Source organism: Cynocephalus volans, chromosome 9 (assembly GCF_027409185.1).
Source record: "Cynocephalus volans isolate mCynVol1 chromosome 9, mCynVol1.pri, whole genome shotgun sequence".
In the NCBI taxonomy this organism is placed as follows: Eukaryota; Metazoa; Chordata; class Mammalia; order Dermoptera; family Cynocephalidae; genus Cynocephalus; species Cynocephalus volans.
The window spans coordinates 62534901-62562557 of NC_084468.1; the positions used below are offsets into that span (position 1 = coordinate 62534901).

The 27657-nt window shown below is 33.6% G+C and overlaps 1 protein-coding gene across 3 annotated transcripts in view; it reads right to left on the bottom strand.

Moving 5' to 3' along the window:
- ANKRD17 (ankyrin repeat domain 17) overlaps nt 1-27657 on the bottom strand; it is a 158267-nt gene that overhangs the window by 66649 nt on the left and 63961 nt on the right. For all 3 annotated transcript variants that reach the window (XM_063108794.1, XM_063108793.1, XM_063108795.1), the window contains exons 2-10: nt 20250-20403; nt 12819-12975; nt 9497-9644; nt 9097-9244; nt 7687-7920; nt 5471-5565; nt 3382-3619; nt 1891-2082; nt 1414-1523 (exon numbers count right to left, since the gene is read on the bottom strand). In XM_063108794.1, coding sequence (XP_062964864.1) covers nt 1414-1523; nt 1891-2082; nt 3382-3619; nt 5471-5565; nt 7687-7920; nt 9097-9244; nt 9497-9644; nt 12819-12975; nt 20250-20403 — 1476 coding nt within the window. The remainder of the gene's footprint in view (nt 1-1413; nt 1524-1890; nt 2083-3381; nt 3620-5470; nt 5566-7686; nt 7921-9096; nt 9245-9496; nt 9645-12818; nt 12976-20249; nt 20404-27657) is intronic.

Here is a 27657-nt window from a genome sequence, read left to right on the forward strand (position 1 = left end):
ACTTGTGATTGCTGGGTAATTAAGAACACCATTGGAGAAATTTTCAGATCTTAAAATATAAAGATTTTGTACAGCATTTTTATATATATACACATACATTTTTAAACACTTGCATCTGATGAGCAACTTTTGATTTTTCTCTTAAGCTATACCCTAAGTTGTTCTAATTGCCACTAAGCAAGTACTAAAGATTACATTGCTGTATGTTTCATACACATTGTGGTAAAAACTGGAAATACAGTTCCTAAGCTGAAGAAGCTCAAAGTCTAATAAGGGAGACATATGCACACAACTAACTAGAATATAACTTGTATAATGAGTGCTCCAAGAGTTGTATTAACATGTGCACAGCTAAAAGAGGCCATAACAATAATCTAATTCAACCCTCCCTTTTCAAAAGTGAGAAAAGAGAAGGTAAATAAATTAATAAGTTTATGAAACTAGCTACTGGAGGAGCCTGTTTCTTCCTGCATGTGAATCTGTGTCATAAACTATGAACTTCTATGGGAAAGCACATTTGCTTATTAATCTCAGAATCTCAGGCCCATGAAAATATGGGTGCTAACTTTTAACTAAAACCTATCTTTTGAGGTCTTACACCTAACTCCCCACACAGGCTAAACTGGAAGACTAGCTATTCTCCCCACAGGCATTTGCTTTATGTTTCTCTGCTTCTCAGGTCATATTCATTTTATTTTTTTTCCAACTGCAACATCCTTTTTCCCACAACATTGCCATATCTACCTTTCTAGACCTTACCCAGTCCAAAACACATCTCAGATGACTGCTTTACCTCTTCTGAGCTTCTTTACTTTTGGCACTCTCCTTGTGACATCTCTTTATGAACTACCTTATAATGACCTCAGTATTTATTTCATCCTTTTTTACTAAATTACAAATCCTTTGAGGGAAAAAAATATTTATTAAATACTTATGTTTTAACTCCTTAATTACTTCATTATTAATTTATTGTTAATATAATATCAGTATATTTAACAGCAACATATTATTAAATACTTATGTTTTTGACTCATTATTTAGTAATGCTCCAAACACTGTAGGCACAGTTTATTTCCTAAGCTACACTAAAATGCATCTAAGCCACATTTGCCTTTTTATACTAAAATAGAAAAACTTCTAAAAATAGCCAAGTAAATACCTGAGGGAAAATTACTTTCTATTAACACCTCTAACACAAAATTTTCCTTTTTCTGGGAGATGAGGGATAGTGGATTGAACAGTCCTACTAACAAGAAAACTAAAAAAAAAAAAAAGTGACTAAATGATATAAAGAATGGCCAAAAAGCCAACATAGAAGCTGAAAGAAATTCCTTTTGTCTAAAATCTCCAGAGTTTTAAATTAATTTCTTGTCTTATTTTTAAATATTAAGATTTAAAAATGACATAACTTACCAGATCTGCTCCTGCCTGAAGTAAGACATCCGCTACATCAGTATGACCATTTTCACAGGCATATGTTAGTGCTGTATCCCCTGTTGCTGTTGTTGCATGAACATTAGCTCCTGCAGTAGTGTCAACAAACAATATATAAGCTTAATAAAAGAACCATAAGACATAAATGATGAACACAGAAATTTTTTCTAGATAAGCGTATCTCCTCAGACAAAACAACCTGTCCATTTCCAGAAATAGAGAGTATTGTCAGCATCTTTAAAGGCGGGAAAAAAAAAAAAAGAAAAAGAGAAAAAACCACAAACAAAACTGCTAGAAATTAAAGCTGCAGACACTTCGAATGGCAGTTAGGCAAATTATTCAGAATAAACACTAAATACATTCAGTGTATCAGAACATCATAAAAAAATTTGCATTTTGACATTTCACTCAAATAAATCAAGTAAAAAAAATTTCTCCCAATGCAAAAATGCCTACCTGCAGCTAATAAGTATTTAACTAACTCCAAATGACCCTCTTGAGCAGCTTCCATTAATGGGGTAGAACACCCTAGTTCTATATCAGCTCCTGCCTTAATTAGAAAGTCTGCCACTTCCAGAAAGCCTCCACAGCAAGCCAGAGTCAAGGCAGTTTCTTGAGTTTCTTCTGTCTGTGCATTGATATTTGCTCCTAAAATAAAGATTCTAATTATTTAAAGAATGTCATTAACTTATTCAAGAGATAAGCAAAACATGACTGTTTCCTAATAAACTATATCTCAGAAATGAACATTTATGTTACTATACTAAATAAGAAAGTGTTTCTCCCCTACTCCTAAGGCAGTTTAAAAAAAAAAAAAAAATCTATTAAAACCACATCCATTAGTCCATATTTGATGTACACAGCTGGAGAAGTATTTATTCGGAAAGAAGGTCAGGAGATAAAAGGACTCAGAAAAATAAGCTGCACCTCCTCATAATGATTCAAAAATGATGATAAAGGCATTGATGATGACAATAATAATAACAGATAACATTTAATAAGCTCTTACTATTTGCCAGGCAATATTCAAAGCACTTTACAAATTATTTAGGTATTATTATTACTTCATTTTACAGCTAAGGAAATTGAAGTTAATCAACTTGCCCAAAGTCACAACAACATTATAATCACTACTATTACCACCATCATAGCTAACACTTAACAGGCATTATATAAGAAGCACTTTTTTTTTTAACAGCTTTATACATATATATTTACTCTTACAACAACCCTACAGATGAGAAAACTGAGGAACAGAAGGCTAGAAACTTGCCTCAAGTTACAAAATTAGCACGCAGTGGACTTGTGATTCAAATCTTAGAAGTCTGCTCCAAAACCTATACTTTTAAAATTCTAGTCAATATTACCTCTAAAGAAAAACAAAACAGATGAAAAATAAAATCAGGCTATAAATACAGAGATGGGAGAAAATTTCTAAACTTAAGTATCTTAACACAGCAAAGTAATTGTACTTTTTCCCAAAAGAGAAGTTCACTATATACTGAGTTCACTGACAGCTTCTGATGTGCATTCTTGCACACTCAAGTTAGACCCTGGCAGAGTTTTCCACACTGTTTTATGAGACACTAGATCTATCAAGTATTTATTAATATGTACTCTACCTCCACAGGAATTCCCTCGATATATCAGCTTGGAAAATGTTAAATCTCATGTACTCCCCTACTTAACCCACAAGCCTATGTCTCAACCCCAGTGCTCCGTGTTTTTCATTCACATAGCACATGATGACTCTAAAAGCTCTATATTAATAAAGTCTATTTGATTTTGTTTAGCATGGTATGGGACCATTTTTACAGCAAACATTTTATCATTAGTTTGGGTAACAGCATCTCTCCTAGAAAGGCAACATACAGAAATTCAATTCTATAAAATTATGCTCTTAAGTTTTACACATTTATTCTTTAGTGTCTTATATGATATAGTTACCTTGGCCTAGAAGTAATGCCACCATTTCTTCATGTCCTTCGCGAGCTGCTTCCATCAATGGCGTATAACCTTCATCATTGACCTCTTCCAGGCTAGCTCCCCTTTCAATAAGTAAAGCTGCAAGTTCCACATGCCCACCACATGCAGCCAAAGTTAATGGTGACTCAAATGAATCAGCAGGCATGTTCACTTGGGCTCCACTGTCAAGAAGTAACCTAGCTACTTCAACATGGCCATCCTAATCATAACACAATTGAAATAAATTAAATCAGTACCATTAAAAAACATCTTAAAAGATGTAAAGACTTCTCAAGTACTATACAATAAGGTTTATTCATCTCTATCCATGTAAGAATTAATAACTCTACATTTAACAGTTGAGTAAATCAGTATTTATTATGTACCTATATTGCTTTAGTATAGAAGTAGGAAATAAAGGTTAAGGAATAAGAAACAGAGAAAAATGATACCTTCAATCAAGAAGCTTATTAACCATCAGGAAACAGTAAGTACATTAAACAAGAGACTACTGTGAGAACACAGACAACATCAACATTGCATGGTACAAACTTAAAAGCTAAAAGTATAAAGTTTAGAGAGGGAAAGTAGAATTTTCATAAAAATCTCAAGGATAAGCAAAATTGATTAGGTAGAAAACCAAAAATGCAACACTTTTTGGAGAAGTGGGGGAAGGATATATGATGTGTTAGGGGAACACAATGTGCGCATGGTACTTTTTTGTTCAGCATTCAAAAATGATAATTGAAGAAAAAGAAAAGGAAGTTCTTTGTTATCTTGTCTCATTTACCCGTCACTCTTGCCCACAGCTTTCCTAATTACTGGTAACTTCAAGGCTCTTTTCCCTTGTATTTTTCCTTCAATAAACTTTTTATTTCCTCTATATATTATCTCATAGACATTTTATCCTCTTTCCAACAAGTCATGTCCATTTTTGCCTCTATGCTTGTCATATTACACAACACTAACAGCAAAATAACCAAAGTAATAAGATATTTCTTCAGCTTTCAATCTCCTCCCTGCATAGTCATTTCTTACATTTCCTTTAAAGTCCAACCTAAACCCTCAATTTTTTAGCAAGCCTTCCAAATGTCTGGCTCTTACCAATATCTTTCATTTACTTACAACATTTATTTCCAGTGCATATCAGTTAGGTCTACAGAATATTCCTTTTAAATTTCTTAATCTACACATAGGTGTTTCTCTAGTGGTGGGATGATTAAATTTCACTATCATGGGGAATTGTTAAAACTGCTACTGTTTAAACTGTTACTGTTAAAACTCAAATTTTTCCCAAAGAATAATTTACTAAAGCAAACACTGAAATGGTAATAAGAAAAACAATAGGTAAGTCTTAACTGGCTATCTAATATTTTAAAAATTAGTAAATAAAATTTAACATCTTTTCAACAATCATTCTCTGAAGGGAAATTGATAGAAGGAATTTTAAATTCATTTCGGCCTTTATCTTTGGCATGTTTTCCTCATAAATCTGTGTATAATGTTACTCTGATACATTTGAAAAATGATAAACCAAGATTCAAAGGTTTAAGAGTACTATTATGACCCATTCTCAAGTTAAAATTATGAAAAGCAGTTCTTAAAAAAGGAATCCAGGGCTCAGAAAAGACCATGACAGAAGGGGAATTATGTAACACAAAGAATACTCTTAAATTTGTCTTTAATTAATTTACTGGTTTGAGGTACATGTTATGGTTAGTATTCTGTACATGCTTGGTGGATTGTATTCCCCTCTTTAATATCCTTGACCAAACTTTTTTTTTAAAAGTCACCTTAGTGCCAAATATGTAAAACAAGTATAGACTTATGTGAGAATAAGAAAATGCAGGAAGTACTGGAAAGCTTCAGAAAAGTAACTTTAATAGAAGTTAATGTTGTACAAGTGGCTCTGAAAACTGAGTAATTCAGAGAGCTGAGGTTCTGCTCCACAATTAAGGTTATAATAAACAGAATCTTTGCATCCAAGGAAAAGGCACTCATCGTACACTATCTCTGTCTCTCCCTACTTAATATATAAATATATTTTCTGTATGTATTTCACCAGTCTTACCATGCAAGCCTCCATTAGAGCAGTGTGCATTTCATCTGTTTTATGCTCTTGATCTGCGCCTGCTTCCAAAAGAAACCGCACCATCTCTAGGTGTCCTAAACCAAAAGTTTATAGGATTACTGAAAAAGATTTTATTATTCCCCCAAAATTAAAGTACAATGATATTTTGAAAAGTTATATTTAACTTACAGCATTAAATTTATAAGTATAATACTAAAGTTAACTACAAGCCAACTTCAACTGTCAAACACAAATTATACAAGTGATCTTGCTGTTCTACTCCTTACCCTATTGCCCTCGAAACTGCTACTGGAATGCTTGCTGCAGATGAACAAAGATGCCATTAAAATCCAACACCCAGAATATCCCCTCTACAGCCTTTTAAGAGTCCAGGCATACTATAGCTATTTATGCTATGGAATAAATTAGCTTTCATGAACTAGTAGCCTGGGATGATAATCATTCAAGTTATTTCTATGAGAAAATGTATTTTAGGTTCCAATAACCAACTCACAAACCTTTTAGGAACGACCCACTCGTAAATTGTGAACTGCATGCATAAAAACATTCTTGAAACAATACCGTTTAATTTATATTTATTCATTAACTTAGATATAAACATACAAAATACACAGATATACACATATTCATGCTATTGCAAATAATTCAAATAAAGGTACCTTATGGGAGGTTAAAAAGCAGAAGACAAATTATATTTTAAAAAGGACTTCAGATAATATGCAAGAAACAATAGAAGAATGATTTCCCCCTCCCCTCAGCTTTATTTGGAATGAGTTACTATCAATTCTTAGCCCACTGGGACTGGGGGGAAGGGACAAATAGTGGAGTCATAGGTAAAACAAAACTTACTTCAGTGAGTAAGTGTAGTATCTGCCACATCTTGTTTTTGCTGCCTACCTACCTACCTCCCCTCCTCTCTGTCATTCTCCCTTCCAAAAGATCCACATCAGTGCTCAGTCAACCTGAGTTCTATCCCTTCCCCATCTCCTCCTTGTCAATCTATGTCCTAGGAAACCTCACCGGAAACAGAGGAAGAGAAGAGGATCCATGGATGCCTGGAAGTAGCATTGATGTTCTCCACCAGCTCGGTTTTCTATCCAGCTTCTAATTAAAGCCTGCAAGCCCCAACCTCAGATGCCCCTTTTGGAAAGCAGGGTGGGGCTACAAGCAAAGGGGAGAGGGAAGAGTAGTTACATGTAGCCCCATCTCAAAGCTCTCTGGCCAGCTGGTACTCAGTATTAAAATGCAGCCAGTTCTGGGTTCAAAAGTATTTGTGAAAAGGGGAGAGAGCCACCCAATCAGCTCGCCCCAATGAAGATCAGCCTCTGCCTAATTATCAAACAGAGCTGGGGAAAGTAAGGGACCTCAGCTGTGCTCCCTATTTGAAAATCTGTTAACACCAGATAATCAAAAGCACTTTAAATAAAACATATTTTTCAAATTTAACTTAAATTTTAGTCATTTATGTATCTAAGCATTATTTCACATGTTTTTAAAGGAAATTATTCTAAAAGACATCACACAACCTTGGCTGCTCTTAAACAGAATGAAAAAAAACAATGCCAGAGCCAGGTCTAAGGTAAGGAAATCAAAGCCCAGAGTGTAAATTTTAAGGAGGCACTCACTCATCAGCTTCTGCAAGTGAAGAATCAGTCCTTAAGAGTGAGTGCCTCCTTAAATTTTATAGTCATTTATTTGTCATACACGTGGAGTCTGAAAAATGTCTGGCTCTGTGGCTGTCTTTTAAGGATCCAGAATCTATAGCATTAATTACTCACAGACCAAGCATCTTTCCAGGCAATTGTCTGGCCTGACCAAAGGAGAGTATTTTCTATATTATGAATATTTTCTTGGTGGTGGACACCATTTCAACTATCATGTACCCCTTCTGTACCAGGCAAAATATTCCCAATATGCAAAACCATTATAAAGTACAGTTTATAGTAAGATTAAAAAACTGTTTCTGATAAAACAACTGGATCAATTAATAGTCATTTTTCATGACAGATTTTAATGTTGAGTCTATATTTTAAACATATTAAACACAAATTTTGAAACACTTTAAACATTTATTAATTACATACTATATACTACTATCATTTTTACTTTTTATTTCAATTTAAAAACCAGACTATATAAAGTAACTAATTTCATGTATTTAAACACTTTTGTTTCAAAAAAGGTTTATACTATACCTTTGTAACAAGCTAACGTAAGGGCACTCTCTTTAAATTCATTGGAATGCGTGTTAATGCCAGCCCCATTTTCTAGCAGCAATCTGGCTACTTCCACATGTCCAGCACTTCCAGCTTCCATAAGAGGAGTATGACCATTTTCATTATGGTCCTCAATACTAGCACCGGATTCCAAGAGCACCTTTACAACATCTACGTAGCCTCCAGCACAAGCATATGTAAGTGCTGTATTGCCTATTTTAATGAGGAAAAACAAAAACACATTAACATAAAATACCAAAATAAAATGAAGCCTCTAATTTACATTAAGGAGAAAACTAAAATGGAAGACTATAACCATAAATAATTATTAATACATACATATAAATATAATTCCTTTGCTCATTGCATTTTATCTTTCTGAAATCAACTCTCTATTCTCCTTTTCCATTTAAAATAAGGTACACTTATCAAAATTGTAGAGTTGTATAAGAACTGAGCAATTCTGCCTGGAGCTAATTTTTCTCTTCCAGATGAGGGAAAAAGCTGTGTTTGTCTTAGCTTTAATCAGAGAAATGTTTTACAAACTTTATTTTTTTAATTTTAATGTTTTTAACCTAAAATTATTCATCATATACATACTTTACATCATTCTTTTTAATCATACATATTTGTTTTCACTACAACTTCAAACACCAATTAACTAATCAAAGTTAAAATAATTTCACAAACATTCTTTCTTGATAAAAATCTCCCACATTACAAGAAAAATCAACCTTCTGGGTAAAATAAGGATTTCTAAAACCCTTTCAAACCAGAATATGTAGACCTTAAAAATTATTTAAAATATCTAATAAATTTAAATTTTTTACATGAAAAATATACACAAAATATATTTTCTTTTATTTTATAACTTTTACACAAATCCATCGATGCCCAAGTTTGAAAAAAAAAATTAATTTAGGCTACAGTTATATCCCTATGGTACACAATGTTTTCATAACACTTTCTTTTTCCATGAGCCACAATTAATAACAGTAGGGAATGACAGACCAGCCATTTGTTCCATATCCTTCTAGTCTCCCAATCTTCCCTCTCCTCCCAAAAAATAAGAAACATGGGTTTGAGAGCTACAGCCCACCCTTCTCAATTTCCAAGAGCGTGGTCCTTCTTCTAACTGCATCATTATTTTAATCTAATCTAAAGGAAACTTAAAAGGCCAAGTAATTGCCCGCATAAACAAAACAGGAAAAATGTCATTAAAAATATATTCCATATATTTTAAGCCTCATACACAGACTTATGCAAATATGTAGCACTTCTAAAAAATAAGAGAATTGCAAAAGCGTCACTAATGATCACTTTCATGTCAAACAATTATTACCAAAAGATGTAACTATTCAGCAAAACTAAAAAAGAAATATGCATTACCTGTTGAAGACTGTGCATTGACATCGGCTTTATGAGCTAGCAGCAACTTCACAATTTTGACATGACCTCCGTTAGCAGCAGCCATTAAAGGTGTAATGTCACCTTTGATTCCCCTATCTTCCACATTTGCATGCATTGCCAACAAAACCTTATGAAAGAAAAATAAAGTCTAAAAGATACCACAAAATAATTTCATCAAAAAATTTTTGAACATATATGTTTATATAATACCTACTAGTCATAACATAGTAAAACATCCAATGAATACACAACATATATCTAACAAAACTATTTGTTGAGACAAACCTAATGGTTGGAAGGATTTATTTCCTTAATAAGCAGGCCAGATCTAAAAAACAAAAAACAAAACAAAAAACACCTTTATTTTGATAATACAAACCTGTGCAAGCTCATAGTATCCAGCAGAACAAGCTAAACAAAGGAGGCTCTCTCCTTCCTCGGTGTGTTCATTTACACTTCGCCCTTCAATGAGTAACTTTCGCACAGCATTTACATCTCCTTCTGAACAGGCTTCTGCCAAACTGCGGCTATTCAAGGAAGAATATTGTAACATCAGGATATAAGAATATGCAAAATTACACAGCATAAGTACTGGTTTACGATGTCAATCTTGACAACAGTGCTAAACAAGAATGATTATTTCAATACTATTCATAACAAAAGAAAACCAAAGATGACTGAGTTGGGCTTTTTAATCTACACTTAAAAGTTTACTGAATTAAAATTATCAATATCCCAAAATGTTTTCAGTTTTGCAACTGAAGGATAAATTCTAATTTACTTTAAGTGGATAAATAATGTAAAAATTTAAAACATAAAATTTTATAAATATCACATACTAAATACAGGTTATAATTACTTTGTTCAGTCACTAGAAGATTTTTTTTATAAAATTTAATTAAAAAGTGTAAAATCGGCTTGTACTAATTATAAAGGCCTATCTGAGTCCTTCCAGGCAAGGAAAAAGATGAATTCAAGCAAAAGGAGAGTAGAAAAAAGTAGAATAACAGAAAATCAGACTGAGAGAAAAGTTTTTGCCCTGTAAACCTCCCGAAAAAATTCCAACTATGGATATTCCTAAAGATTCTCCCATTTTTTGATAAAATTTGCTCTAAAACTAAATCCAGGACTATTAATATTATCTTTATTCCACATATAACTCAATTCTTATACCATCCTCTTGAAACATGGCTCTGTCACTTCATTTACTAAAGGCACCATGGGTAACCTGTTTTCTGTTACTACCACCCAGCTTTTAGACCATCACCATCTTTAGTCAATATTATGGCAAAGTCTCCTAACCAGTCTCCCTGCTTTCACACCCTTGTTCTCCTTCAGGCTCTTTTCAACAAGGCAGTCAGAGTGTTCTTCTTTAATGAAAGGTAGCTCATGTCACTCATCTGTTCAGAATCCTCCATCAGCCTCTAATCTCACTCACAGTAAAGCCAAAATCACTGCAAGATCTACCCAGGGGCAAGACACCACACCACTGCTCCCTTTTACCTCTCTGGCTTTACCTCCTACTCTCTTCACCCTTACTCTTTCCATTTTGGCCAGATTGGCCTTTTTCTTTCTTTCTTTTTTTTTTTTTTTTTGGTGTTATCAGCACCAAGCTCTAACCAACTGAGCTAACCAGTCAGGTGTATACATTGGCCTTCTTGCTGTTCTCATCAGATATACTAAATAAGCTCCAACCTCAAGATATTTGCATTTGCCGACCCTCTCTCTGCCAAGCAGGTCCTCTCCCAGACACAGCTCCTCTCCCAGACACAGCTCATCCCCAGACCTATTTCAGGTCTTTGCTAAAAAGCCATTTTTTAAGTGAGGACTTCCCTGACCACCCTATTAAAAGAGCAACATGAACTCCAACCCAAACACTGCCTAGCACTACCCCATTCAATTTTTTCCCCAAAGTTCTTTTCATTGTTTGCCACATTACAAATTTTACTTGCTTGTTAATTGTATTGTCTGTCCCCTCACCAAAGTGAAAGTCTCGAACAGCACTGAATAAACTTACCTCTTAAAAGTCTCTTAATTTTCCATTTCACAGGACACTGAGAGTCCCTAGACTCAGTGTCCTCTGGCACTTTTAAGCAAGTTTAGGACATATCTTTCCCACAAGACATTTCCTCTATAAAAACATACCTTTTCCCTCTTTTAAAATATGCTCTCTCTCTTTCTCTCTGTCCATGTATACAACCTCCTCTACTTTACCATTTTGATTTTTCATTCAATTTCCATATGCGTATGCTAGATTTAAAACAGCCTTACAGGATTTACTCTTGCAACAGTTGAACTTCAGGATGTGTGAGCAAAAGGCATATTAAATGTGGCAATGAACTTAACTAATACAAAATCTGGCCCACAGTACTCACTGCACCTAATTCCACAATATTTCTCAAGCTATAATGAATAAATATAATTGTCACAAATATGCTCTACTGTTCTGCTAATAAATTCTAATATTTTCAATGTCAAATAATTTAATACGTTTTATTTTCCTAGTCTATTTCCTACTTGAATGAGCTTTAATATACTCAAGGAGTTTTTAATTTTCTCTCTTGCCAGTCTCAGCAGGCACTACATTAAAGAATATCTGGAGAATATTGATAAAATTTTAGGTTAGTAAAACTGAACGTTAACTAAGGAACAGAACCCAAGGTTAACTAAAGAAGGAGAATTCATCTATGAGACAAATGGTTAAGTAAATTAATAATAACACAAAAATCTAGATGAATGAAGACTAACAAAGATCCAAGAAAAACAGTAAATTCATCCACTCGTTAATACATATATATAACTTCCCTTTTATGCTCTTAAAAGATGTTGCATAAAACACTATTAGACAAAACACAATTCTTAAATGCTATTATCTACTCGATAAACCCACAGTAATAGAATATTCCCATTTGCTCAACTGTTTAAAGGCAATTGCTAAAATAAGTAAAATGGCTTCACTTTAGATAGAGGGGAAAAAAGCCACTGAACGTTGAAAAAGTTAACAAATATTAATGATTCTTTTGCAGTTACTTCCCTGGAGTTTAAATCCATTTTTCAATATACATCCATAGTTGTGTTGGTGTGATTTTTACTGCATAACATCAACGGAAAACTTTAAAACACAAAGTCACAAAATATTTACTTAGCACTTAACTAACCTTAAAGTACTATATGCAAGGAATAGTAGTAGATACAAAAGGAAAGTCCCCAAACTCACTCACATTCAAGTTATGGGAACTATAGCTATGATTTTTTAAAAACTTCATAAAACAAAGAAATAAATGCCTTGCCTTTTAAAATGGTCAGAATTATGCACATGAACTGGAAAATGGCATGATTAATTAGAAAGCATTTACTTCTTTGTCACTGATGTATTAAAAGAAAACAAAATCTAAATAAGCAAAAGGTCTTTTATAACATATTGGCTAGGAAGTCAGCCTTGCAGTCAGACAGACACTGGAACTCTGCCACTTGTCATTTATTTGATCTTGATTAAGTTACTTAATTCTCTTCAACTTTTCATCTATAAAATGGGAGTAAAAACAAATCTACACTTTATAAAGTTTTTGCGATTATAAATAATGTACCACATGTTAAGTGATCAGTACAGTGCCAGCCACAAAATAAATGCTCAGTAGATGCTAGCTATTTTTATTATTTTTAAGATGTTTTCATATTGATCACAGAGAAAATGGACTTACTTGTCCGACTGCCCTGCATTTGCTGTGCTTTCAGCTCTCATACGAGTAAGTGCAGCAGCAGCTTCATCCAACGCACAACTAACAGACGACGTCAACCTCCGGAGCACTTCTGGATCTGCAAAGGCTTTACCATCAGCCGTGGATAATTTGCCTATTCCTATTATATTATTTTCACACCAAAACGGATACACCCAAAAGAAGAAACAAAGCAAAATACAAGTTACTTAAGTCTATATATGTTAACAACCTCCAAATGTACAGTGGACATATACGTTGTTTGCCCAGAATCTTTTGAGAAATCACTCTTCTCCAATTTTCTTATAATCTTATTCCTTCTATGTGGTTCCTAAGTACTTGATCTTGTGACCCTCTGGTGCCAGAAATGGATCTTTGGCTTATGCTGGGACAATTAAGAGTCCTCAATTAGAGTTTTGTCCTATCTTTGGAAGAAGGACCTATGTTCAAAGGTTGCTAAATTGGTAAGATATGAGTCACAGGCTATTTAGCCACTGTTATTACCACATATAGAAAAAGACTATCCAAAATATAGTCAACAAAGAGAAAAGGAGAGAAAAAGAAAGGAGATGGAATCCTGATAAAGTTATTTTTGACTCACTGATGCCAATAGTGCAAGAAGCCAGCATCAACCCTCTACTTTTGGTAAATGTCCACTTTTGCCATGTTTAGTTGGGCTATCACTTGTGACCAAAAGTGGCCTAATAAGACATTCTTGATAACCTATATGAGTACCTCTTATTTCGAATTATGTCTATCACTTACTACATATACTCAAAATCATATCTAGAAGTACCATATCTAAAAATCATTCAGAACAGCAAAAGAAAACAATTTCAAAAGCAGAAATGGTTAGTAACTATCTACATGAAACAACTTGTTGCTTTTCCAGATATCCCCATAAAGCAAACTTACCACTAACTTTTATCATTCTAACTCAGTGCTGTTTAGGCCAGGCTGCCCATCAGTATCTCCTGTGGTGCTTCCCAAAAATATACATGCTGATAACGACTGTACAATTTGTGTCACTAATTAAAAGTCATACTATATTCTGAATCTGCTACAGTAACATTTATTCAATAGATCATATTTAGTTACTTAAGTATATTATGGTACTATTGAGATTAAGGCCACAGATGCATTTCCACATGAGATAAATAGCTCCAACTTTTCAACCATCCCAGATCAGCTATAGAACAAATATTTATTAGTAACAGAAACAGGAACTAAGCAAGAGGACAGATCTGGATCAGTGGAAAGTGTACAAAACTATGCTCTCTGTATTTTGCAGTATATGCATGTATTGAAACAACACATTGTACTCCACAAACATGTCCAAGTAAATGTTAAAATATTTTGAATAAAAAATAGAAAGAACAAAATGCCCCACATTAAATCTTTATAAACTACTCATAACTTCATAAAGATAAATATTTTAGTAAAGATAACTGGGAAGTAATTAAAGGTATAGATGGTAAACTTTCAAATTAATAAGCAGAGATCCAAAAAATTAATTTATTCTAGCTACTTTGAATTACGGTGATCCTTCTTTTCTGGTCTTATCCAGTTATTAGTATTAGTCATCAAAGACCAAAAACAGAAAAGGAACATGATGATCAGATTATTCTTTCTAAATTCTGACATTTAATGAATTGAACAACAAAACCATAGAAATTCAGGTAGAAGATGTATTAAAATATCTAGATTTCTGATTTTAATAAAGGAGTAAATATTTTTTCTCTTTTTCCTGTTAGAATTTACTCAAAGAAGAACTAAAATGCAACAGAAACTCCATCTTTGATAAGAAGACTAGGAAAAATTTGTAAATCTAAGTTAATATTTATGAACACAAAGTAAATAAGAGATGTACCTAACCTAACAGAATAAACTGAAAACAGCTATCACAGAGAAATAAGGTAATAGATTGAGGGAGGGAGGGAGGGAGGGAGGGAGGGAGGGGAGGGAGGGAGGAAGGAAGGAAGGAAGGAAGGAAGGAAGGAAGGAAGGAAGGAAGGAAGGAAGGAAGGAAGGAAGGAAGAAAAGGTAATTTGCCCAATAGTACTCAGGAATTAGAGATACCAGATTAATAATTAGAGGTTAGGAAACAGGGAAACTGGTTGAACGCTTATGAGGAGTAATTAGACACAAGTCTCCATCCCCAAAACACACAGCAAGATGATTATTTTCTAAAGAAACATTTAGGGAGGTTTTTCTTTAGAGAAAACTCTCTAAAGAAAGGTCATAGACTAGAAGAAATCAGGTACAGAGGAGGATGAAATGAGGTACTAAATGAAAAATGAGAAATTAAGTGAACTTGTACATCATGAGCAGTGAGATCCTCAGCTCCCTTCCCAATCTCAGCTCCCAGTTTTTGGCAGTCAGGTTTATATTATTCATGAGACAAAAACTGACAGATGTGTCACTGAAGAAATTGAACAGCTACAGAGAAAAGAAATAAGGATATTGACATTTGGGGGTTTCCAAAGAAATGAAAGGGTTGCTGTCCAATCACTGTGTGCTAGGAATTCTGAAATGCTCCCCAAATTACTCACCCCTCTTGTACATATCCTACATAATTCTTAGGACTGTGAATTTAATAGATTTTACTCCCATGATTAAGTTAGGCTATATAACACAACTGACCTGAATACAGGGATTATATTGGTGGGCCTGACCAAATCACATGAATTCATGAAAGGCAGAGAGATTTTCTTCGGCTGGTTGGAGATAAGAAAGTCAGAAGTGTGTCCATCCTACCCAAAGTGATATACAAATTCAACGCAATCCCCATCAAAACTTCAAAGATATTTTTCTCAGAAATGGAAAGAACTATCCAGACATTTATATCGAACAATAAAAGACCAAGCATAGCCAAAGCAATGCTGAGCAAAAAAAATAAAGCTGGAGGCATAACACTACCTGACTTTAAGCTATACTACAAAGCTATAATAACCAAAACAGTATGGTACTGGCATAAAAACAGACACACTGATCAATGGAATAGAATAGAGAATCCAGAAATCAACCCACACACTTACTGCCATCTGACCTTTGACAAAGGCACCAAGCCTATTCACTGGGGAAGGGACTGCCTCTTCAGCAAATGGTGCTGGGATAACTGGATATCCATATGCAGGAGAATGAAACTAGACCCATACCTCTTACCATATACTAAAAGCAACTCAAAATGGATTCAGGATTTAAATATACACCCTGAAACAATAAAACTTCTTAAAGAAAACATAGGAGAAACACTTCAGGAAATAGGACTGGGCACAGACTTCATGAATACGACCCCAAAAGCACGGGCAACCAAAGGAAAAATAAACAAATGGGATTATATCAAACTAAAAAGCTTCTGCACAGCAAAAGAAACAATTCACAGAGTTAAAAGACAACCAACAGAGTGGGAGAAAATATTTGCAAAATATACATCTGACAAAGGATTAATATCCAGAATATATAGGAACTCAAACAACTTTACAAGAAGAAAACAAGCAACCCAATTAAAAAATGGGCAAAAGAGCTAAGTAGGCATTTCTCTAAGCAAGATATACAAATGGCCAACAGACATATGAAAAAATGCTCAACATCACTCAGCATCCGGGAAATGCAAATCAAAACCACACTGAGATACCATCTAACTCCAGTTAGGATGACTAAAATCCAAAAGACTCTGAACAATAAATGCTGGCGAGGTTGCGGAGAAAAAGGAACTCTCATACATTGTTGGTGGGACTGCAAAATGGTGCAGCCTCTATGGAAAATGGTATGGAGGTTCCTCAAACAATTGCAGATAGATCTACCATACGACCCAGCCATCCCACTGCTGGGAATATACCCAGAGGAATGGAAATCATCAAGTCGAAGGTATACCTGTTCCCCAATGTTCATTGCAGCACTCTTTACAATAGCCAAGAGTTGGAACCAGCCCAAATGCCCATCATCGGATGAGTGGATACGGAAAATGTGGTACATCTACACAATGGAATACTACTCAGCTATAAAAACGAATGAAATACTACCATTTGCAACAACATGGATGGACCTTGAGAGAATTATATTAAGTGAGACGAGTCAGGCACAGAAAGAGAAATACCACATGTTCTCACTTATTGGTGGGAGATAAAAATTAATATATAAATTCACACACACACACAGAAAAAAAACAGGGGAGGGGAAGAGGATATAACAACCACAATTACTTGAAGTTGATACAACAAGCAAACAGAGGGGACATTGGTGGGGGGGGAGGAGGGAGGGAGGTTTTGGTGATGGGCAACAATAATCAGCCACAATGTATATCGACAAAATAAAATTTTTAAAATAAATAAATAAATAAGTAAGTAAGTAAGTAGTAAGTAAAAAGAAAGTCAGAAGTGCAAAGCACAAGAAAGATTATGTGTGTCCCTACTAACTTAAATATGGAGGGAGCCATGTGTCAAGAAATGTGGGCAACCTCAAGGAGGTGAGATGAATCCAAGCAAATAGCCCATAGGAAATGGTGATCTCAGTCCTATACCTACAAGGAACTGAATTCTGCTACCAAAAACAATGAACTTGGAAGTGATTTTTTTCCCCAGACCCTACAGATGAAAATTCAGCACAGCTGATTTCAGCCCAGTGAGACCCTAAGCAAGAGAATCTAGTCACACTGTGACTAGATGTCTCTCCCACAAAAACTAAGAGATAATAAATGAGTGTTGCTTCACGCTGCTATGTATATGGGTAAATTGTTATGTTGCAATAAAAAATAAATACATGCTGTACAGTGAAATGCACCAGTTGAGAAAACATGCATGTAAGACTAATTCAGCTTTTTATGGCATTGTTACTAACTACAAACAGATGCAGGGATCACCAGACATTTGAAGATAACCTTAAATGTGAAAAGTCAACCAAAAGTATTCAAAATGAGACTAAAATTTTAAAATGCCAAAAATCCTAAATATTTGGGGAAGGAGGAAAAGGGACAAGTGGAACAGAGATAGGGGAAATCATAAATAAGTGTAGCATCAAATTTTTCAATTGCAACACCAGAAATTAGAAGACAATATAGCAACAACTTCAAAAGTCTAAAGAAAAGTGATTTTTAAACTAGAATTCAATACCTAATCAAACTACCAATTATAAGGATAGTAAGAAAGGCATTTTCAGACAAGGTCTCAAAAAATGTTACCTCTTAAACATCCTTTCTCAAAAACCGTATTGGATACCTAAACCACGCTCATTATCAACATCGCAAAAAGAGAAGCAACAAGACAGTATGTACCTACTTGATACGTAACGAAATATATAGCACCACGAATGACAATTCTTGCCAAAAATTGAATAAACCTGAATCTGGTCAAGTATCTGAATCTGTATTCTGGTTTATAGAAAATACAACACACAGAAGTACAACTGGCAAAATCCATAAAGTGGAACAAATGACTAGGTTTCTTCAACAAAGAAATAGAAAAAAAGAGAGAAACAAAGAAAATAAATATCCCTCTCTTCTGATATGACAGTCCTTCAAGAATTTGAAGAGGCTGGCCAGTTAGCTCAGTTGGTTAGTGTATGGTGTTATAACACCAAGGTCAAGGGTTCAGATCCTCACACACCAGCCATCCAGGAAAAAAAAAAAAAGTTCAGCATTTGAAGAACACTATATTCAACCCAAATCTTCTTATCCTCAGGAGAAACATTCTCTGTTCCTCTTCTGACATATTTTCCAATAATTTCATATTCCTCATTTCTCCGTCATAAACTTGTACAGCAACATCAGATTTCTGGCAAATGCTAAATTATATCTCAACTATTCCGTATAAATAATTTCTATAATCAAGGACAGGACCTTGCATATGCCTTTACTATGTTTTCATCTGTATTTTGTCAAGACCCTTTTAATAATCCATTCTAGAATTTTACTCAGGATAGAAATCAAGTTTAACCATGAGTCCTTTAAATATTTAGATTCTGCATTACGAGATATTTATTGAAAGGATTACTGAACAGTAATAGGACAGTTTTATGCCATGATAAAGTAGCAGTTTACACACACTGCATGTACAATATATAGCACATTGGGACTCTTAAACCATAAACAATCAACGTTCACAGTATATTTATGAGTACTTTAGAAAACTTAAGAAAATGTATGGTTTTTAAAATGATTATAGAGATTCAGAGTTATTATACCCTTCCATATAAGGCATATTATATACATATACGGTGCTAAATCTTTGATTATGTACATAATTCCTAATTAAAACAATGTTTCTCCCTGCCAGAAAGAGAGGGGTGCCACAAGCCTCTACCACGCCTCACCCCACCCTCTCTCCTTCCTCCTCCTCTCATCCTATCTCCCTTTCCTTGCCCCTCTCCCCTGCCTCCCCAACTGCTCTGCAACATTTTAGAACATAAAATAATAATAATAATAATAATTAATTAATTAATTAATTTTAAAAAAAGCACTGTTCCTCTGGGGACAACATGATCCATTTTACAAAAATTTAATGATTCACTTTACGAAGTTTCAAGAGACAGTGGGAAGAATCATATAGTCAATTCTTGTTATTCATAGTAGTTATGTTCTATGAAGTTGCTGCAAACATTGAATTAGTGAATACTGAACCATTGCTCCTAGAAGAAATACAAGATTAGGTTACTGCAAGCCTCTGGTCATAGCATTTTTATAAAAATATAATCTTTTTTATATGTGTTTCTGTTTAAAGACACCTTATTTAATATATAACGTTGATTCACTAACATTGAACTCACAGCCAACAGTACTATATAACTCATACCTGAACAAAGTTTATCTAATACACATATTTTTCTCCATAAGGCAAATCACAGCCAGTTACACTTAGGAACACTAGACAGCACTTCAGCATTATGCTTGGGGGCCATTTTAAACAGTGAAATTACCAACAAAAAGCACAAAAATGTTAAAAACATGGCACTAAACAGACCGCAGAAGGACATTTGCTTACAGGACAGGAGCTGAAACAAAAAAGCAGAGCATCACCTTGTTCGACCTCAGCTGGGAACATGTACATACGGTAACTCAAATTTTTCACTGCTCTACATGTGTCCATGAAAGACTGCAAGTACTAATTTCAAGGTCACAAATAACTTTTAGCAGGTAGGCAAATTCAAAATATGGAATTCAAGAATAAGAATCAACTGTATAAGAAGTCCCTCTTTATAAGGCAACTACAGCATATGGATTTTACTCTTGTAATAAAAAATTAAAATATGCTTTAATAAAATGTTCCATGTAATTCTCTAGAAAGTAATCACTTAACCTTAATGAACAGTATCACAGTAAATATCCAAGATCATTCATTCATAACAAGAGTGTTTACTAGATTTATGTCCAACTTTGGATCATAAGGCAGACTTATTACTATGTAGAGTTTGCAGACATACCTGCAGCTTCTAGTAAAGCTTCCAGTCTAGCCTGTGTTTCTGGATCTACTGTCCTGAGGTCTGCACCATCAGCAGTACCTGACAAGAGCAACTTGGAAGCTGTTTCCAGCATTGGATTTTCCAAATCATCCTGATCCAAAATGAAAGACTCCACCTAGAAAATACAAAAAAAGAAAGGAAGAGAAGAATGAAAGAAGGGAAAGAGGGAAGAGAAATAAGCAGAAGAAATAGGAGGGAGAGAGAAAAAAATATTTTAACATAATTATCAGGGATAAACACAATGCAATTCTAAATAAATTCAATGGAATATCTAAGCCCATTGCTAACTAAAGAAAATTACAACTGTGGAAGAATTTAAGAACTTACTATTCATATGTAGTCTAACGTTGTTTACTGAAATCATATCTATTCTTCTCAATTTTAACTTGGTTATGAGGTATGTATAAAGTTTTGAATAGGTTATGCTAACTTAGGCTGTAAAACCTCTGACTTTGATAAAGGACCTAAATCAGCACTTTTTATTTTATTTTTTAAATTTTTTTAAAAAGATGACCGGTAAAGGGATCTTAACCCTTGACTTGGTGCTGTCAGCACCACGCTCTCCCAAGTGAGCCAACCAGCCATCCCTATATAGGGATCCAAACCTGTGGTCTTGGTGTTAGCAGCACCACACTCTCTTTCTCCCAAGTGAGCCACGGGCCGGCCCTAAATCAGCACTTTTTAAACATTTTGGTTTCAGGATCCGTTTATACACTTAAAAAATATTAAGCTCCCAAGGACTTCATGTAAGAGTTATATTTATTGATATTTACCACATAAGAAATTAAACTACAATATTAAAAAAGATCACATTGATTAATATCCCCACTAATTTCATCACCAAAGTCTTTAGGTATTAGAAAACCATCAAGTATGAGTTCCAAAATTCTAACTTATGCTCAAAAGTTTAATTTTATCTTTGGCAACAAATAGTATCCACTGTTTTCCTTAAGGTGACAGGCTCACTTCAATCATTTTTGAGAATGTTTCCCAAATATCCAAGTTTGTCAGTTGTACTTTCCAATAAAAATGGCATTTCATGTAAAAAAAAAAAAAAAAAAAAAGTGGCTAATTCACCTCATATCTCAAAAAATAGCACAAGTGCTTTTCCTCCAAACACCATACTTTTGTATGTGGCAAAAATGCCTTAAGTGTGATTCCCATCACACACACATTAATATTAAAAATACTTGCATCTAAAAGTGGAGGTTTCATAACGTTAGTAATTTTTATTGCTTGGGATATTTTTTAAGTGAAACTGGCTTTTTTTTTTTTTTTTAACTGCAAGTACATGGCAGTGAAGAATACAATGATACTAGTACAGTTTGATGACATGACCTTGACTAAGGGTCCAGAAGTTTTACCTTTTGCCACATCACTGCAAATGTCATAACACAGTAAAAAAAAAAAAAAAAAAAAAAGGCAAATATTATCTTATCATTATGATGAAAATAGTTTTGAACTCTTATACACCCTGAAATGGTCTCTGGTACCCTGAGTGGTCTATAGACCATATGTTGAGAACCAGACAGTAAATATGCCATATTCAATTAAGAGAAATTTAAAGAATTAGAAAATAACAAATTCCTAACACGTAGTGAAAAGTTTTGTTTTGATATCTGCTTTCACATTGCTACTTACAAATAAGTACTAAAACATATTATTTTGTTTGCTGATAAAATGTTGATAACTATTACATAAATTATCACTACTTAACGTGATCAGAGGAAATTTATTTCACAAATCTAAGGTACTTCTAACACTGTAATAACTGAAATAGAAATAAATTAATTAATAACCTAGAACATCATGTTCACGCTTACTAGCCAGAAGATCAGCAATAAGAAAATATCTTAAGAAATAAATTCTTAACCATCCTAACATCAGAAACTCTGTATTGTTCCATCTTTAAAAGTCACCTATCTTGTAACCAGGCATATTGCTATATTTAATCAATCCATATTTAATATTCAATGTTAAATTGGGGGTGAAATATAAGTTTCTCTCCAGAGTTCCATAAACTAATGCAGTTTAACATGAAATAACATTTCAAATTTCTAATATTTCAAATACAAATAGACAAAGAATACTCTAAAAATAGTCTGTAAATATCTGAAAAATTTCATAAAATTTTGTAGCACACTAACTTTAATAAATTAATAACAAACATTAAGATGCCAAGGAGATAATCAAATATACAAAAACTTTAAAAATTTTTAAGTTATTTTTAAAGGCAGCAGCAAAAGCACAATAAAGCAAGAATCTTATAGGTTAACTCATTAATGTGTCATACTTTAGGAAGATTAAAGTGTTAAACTTTAGGAAGCGGACTTTCAAGCATGGTTTGGCCATAGCAAGGTGGATTCAAAATTATAGCAGTAAAAACTATGTCTTCCTATCTTCAAACATGGTCCAGACTTTCTAAAGAAAAAGCTGTTTCCCAGTGAAATTTTCTCAAAGATAGCTAGGATCATTTCAATCTAATGGGAGAAGACAAAAGAAAGTAAACAAAGGAGATAAGTTTAGGAAAATAAACATAGGTAAAATAAACAGATGAAAAGTTAAATAATATAATACTTTAAATTAAAGTTTTAGAAAACAACCTAAAAGAACAATGTATGGTTAACTGTCAAATCGAAGGGAGGAATCAGAGTTGCTAAAGCAATTCAAAGGAGCTACTGCATGCAGGAAGAATAATATGTAAGGATTTTAACCAAAAATCATTGATTTGATGAGAAGAGGAGAAGGAGGAGGAATGTGGCAGACAAGTATAAAATTTCCATATGATAGAGCAGAGAATTTCCTGCAGGAAAAGTCATAGAAGGTACTAAATTTCAATCAAGTGATTTTTGACACACTGTATCATAACTAAGCCTTGTGAAAATATACTAAGAAAATTGCATTACAATTCTTTAATAAATACAGAAACATTTGCTTTCTTATTGACTTTAAACTTTTCCACAAGAGTTCTTATGTTGATTTTTAAGCCCACTATTCTTACTATATGCAAAACTTGATAACTTAGAAAATAGTAAATTCAAATGACTATGAAATTCTATATGAAGAGCTTTAAAAAAAGAAGGGTTATCAGGATTAAAGAAAAGAAGAATGGATATGGATTATTTCCTCCCTACCTCTAGTTTAAGATTAATGAAGAAGGTGTTAATTTCAAGGACACTATTAGGATATGAAGGCTTAGGAACCAGTACTACTTCAGCAGCAACCTGTGTGACCTAAGCAAGTCTCTCAGCCATCTTTAGACCCTTATTCTGCCTAATTTTTTTCTCAGATTTAGCACACATGAATATTATATATATTTATTGTCTTCCCAAACTCCAAGAAAACATGGACTTTGTTTGGTTTACTGATGTACACCCAGCAACTAGAACTGCACCTAATACACTGTAACGACTCAAGTTAACTACTGAATAAAATAATCTGTAAAGAAGTTGTAATTTGCAAATTAATTTGGGGTTCCTTCTCTTTCAGATTCCAAAAGGCTCTAAGTGTATTTGGAGAAGGGAGGGGTAAACACAAGAAATAAATTTAAATGTATATTTTATAGATCTTATAGGTGATATAGAAACATCCTACATTGGGAGCATGTGGGGCAAAATGTTATCTTCATTGATTTATTAAACACATTTTTTACAAATATTCTATGTGCAAGAGATACTGTTTACTATAATGGGGGATACAGAAAAATGTAAGACCAACCCTACTACCTAGGAACTTACCTCTTTAATGAGAGAAATTACAAATTAATAATACAGGGTAAAAGTGCATAATGTAATGAGAGGAAAAAGAGAACTAAAGGAGTTCAGAGAGGAAGTAGAAGAGAACTTCCTCCTTTTAAACCAATTTCTCTCTTTCCAGCTGTGAAGATCTTCCACTACATTACAGAACAAGTGGAAAGAGATTGACATTAGGAAATGCAATCCTGTAAAACATACAGAAATAAGTAACCCCTCATTTAAATCTAAACCAAATTATGGGCATACACCTCTCTACCATGTTCCCAATTGAGGTAGTATTGATTAAAAACTGAAATGCATTTTCCCACTGAAACTTAACTCATTTTTATTATACTATTTCTAGAGAAAAAAATTCATTTCGAATCACAACCTAGTTCTTCAACATAAATATTAAAAACAGTCTGAATAAGAAAATCAAATAAATATTTTAAACTATTTTCTTTAAATGAATTCTATAAATAACCTCTATGGAGAGGAAAGACAGAAGAAAGGGGTGGCCTTATTAAAAGGGAGAAAACCTATCAAAGTCAAATATTTAAAACATGACAATTTAAGTTATATTTGAAGTATTTTGGATCTGTTGTTTTGACCAGCTATTATTTGACCACCTAGATATTTTATGAAATGGTGCTTATGCATTGAATTCTTATCTAATATAAAGAACAGTTAAAATGCAAGAGCCTTAGAAATCAACAGGATCAATTCACTGTTACAGATAAGAAAACATAAGCACAAGGGTCCTTATTTAAATAGCAGTTTTCTAAATACTGAGCACCAAGAGAACAGTTACCCAATTAACTAGCTCACTATTCTTTCTACCAGAAAATTCAATGCTGGAATAATAATGGGTTGAACTTTCACACTGCTCTAGAAAAGCTGACTTTAAATTTTACATTTAGGGATCAGGCTGTCACCACTTGAACTCACTGTTTAATAACTAAATGTGGGCCAACCAAACATTATACATCCCTGATTTATTCAATACACAGTACCTCCTATGAAGTACTCTTGCCACACACCCCCCGTTGCAAATAAACCAAAATTTAATAGAGCTTTTAGAAATAGCTTCCAGTTTATAAAAAATAATACAGAAAATAAGAGGGGTCTACAAAAAGTTCAGGGAAGGATTCAGGTAATCTTTTTTTATTTTTATTTTCCCGCATCTAGCCCACACAGGGATCTGTATCCTTGATCTCGATGTTACAACACTGTGCCCTAACCAACTAAGCAACTGGCCAGCCTGTACTATCTTACACCCACAAACTTTCTGAAGTAGTTTCATACAGGAACAAGATAAATGAGTGTTTCTCAACATAGGCACTATTGATATTTTTGGGTCAGATAATTCTTTGTTGTTGGGGGCTGTCCTCCCTGGCCTCTACTCACTAGATTCCAGTTGCAACCCTCCCTCAGGTTGTGACAATAAAAAATATATACAGGTATTGCCAAATGTCCCCTTGGAAGAAAAAATTAAAAATTAAAATAAAACCTGGGGGAAGTGAGGAGACTAAGAACCAGTGAGTTATGCTGAAGCAAACATACAAATCTAAAATGTGGAACATTTTACACTACAACTGACCATTTCCTTCAAGTAAGTAGAATGGCAGCAAAAAAATAACAAAGTAAGAACTGTTCTAAATTCAAGAGACTTGAGAGACATAACTAACTAAATAATACATACTTTATTTAAACCTGGATTCAAACAAGCCAACTGTAAAAAGGACATTTTTGAGACAAGTGAAGAAATCTGAATATGAACTGGGTGTTAGGTATTATAAAGGAATTATTCTGGTTATGTAAGAAAATGTCTTTATCTTTCAGACAAGCATACTACAGTATGTAGAAATACCATCGGGACTTTGCCATAAAATACTTGAGGAAGACAAGCTGTGTGGCAAATTCTTGATATGTTTAATCCGAGAGATTTGGTCCGGCCCGTGGCTCACTCGGTAGAGTGCGGTGCTGATAATCCGAGAGATTTATAGAAGCTTTATTATACTAGTCTCTACACTTTTGGCATATTAAACCCTTTTAATTTTGAAAGTTGAAAAGTGATGTTTCACTGCAGAGGTGGTTTTGTTTTCAAAAGAAAAAACCTGTTATTTAATAGTAATACTATTCAAATGTATAAAGCAATTAAAATTCTTTTTTACTTTCTGCCCCAAAGTAAACCTGACTTGACACAAACACTTAACAATAAAAAGCAATGCCTTTAAACAATCTTCAATGTAGTGTAATAAGCTGGTATTTATTCCAGAGAATAAGGAAATAATATATTCTGACTAACTAGTCAACATACATACAAACTCAATTCAACTTAACAAATATCCACCACCAATTACATATTATGTGCAAAGCAGATGCTAGCAACTAGACAACAGAAATACAAAAATGATTTTTTCTAATCAATGCCTTCCATAAACATACAGTACAGAGAGGCAACTGTATGTGCAAACAACTATCAAACAAGTTTGCAAAAATAGTATTAAATAGATACTAATACAGTGATTGTGCGGGGGAAGAGAAAACAATTACAAATGAGAATGGTAAAAGAAATGATGCTTAAGGAAGATGGGGCCATTCACTATTGTGCTGAGCAGTTCAGAATTCATATTGTAAGTTACTGACAAATTTAATCATTAAGACAAATAACCAGTGTTTTAGGAAAATAATTAGAGACCATTTGAAAGAAATCAATTAGGAACTTACTTCAATCCATCAAATGCAAGATTATATGAGGTTAGGATGGGAAAAAGGATCAATCTCTGATGATAAACATACCTTAAAATATTAGAATGCTAGCAACCCCAAAATTTGGATTTCTTGAATTTCAACATTCCCCATCTCACTCTATCCACCAACTTATTACTGTTTTTGTTGTTCTGGAAACTACCCTGTCATTGATTTTCAAGATGTCAATCTGAATTTTAAAGAAAGAAATATTATATTTCAGGAAAGGTAATCTAAGTTTTGATTACATTATGAAGATTTTTTAAAAAACAAAGAATTCCCACATTTGCTCCATGAAAGAAGGTATCTTCAATCCAAAGTTTGCTATACTTAAAATTCTAAGATCTCTTAATAAATCCAGTGAGTGAAGAAAAATTCCCTCCACAAGAATGTTTATGATAAAATTTCTGTATTTTTTCTGAATTATACTTTTAGTAAATATCAGTGTGTGATTTTTTGACCAATTTTATCATTTCAAAGACATAAAATGGGTGTACAGACATAGATCCATAACAGATACCATTTCACCTACAAAAAATAAAGGTTCATTAGAAACAACTTGACTTGAGGCCATCAACTTGGACTGAATAATATAACTCAGATGTCATTTACTGAGTGATATTCAAAGTAAAACATAAACATAATTCAAGACAGCAACAGTTTATGAATCTTGATATTGTTTGCCATTATTAAAAAATATCTTTTGCATACAAAAAGGTATTTAAAAAGTAGATATAAAAGTTAAGAAACTTGAATCTACAATAATTTTATTATCTTATGATGGAATAAATTCTTAATAGTTTACATTATGTTTCTCACAAAGCCCAGAAAAATATGGTTATCTGTTCTTCCTGCTTCTTTGAACACAAATAAGCAAATACTTA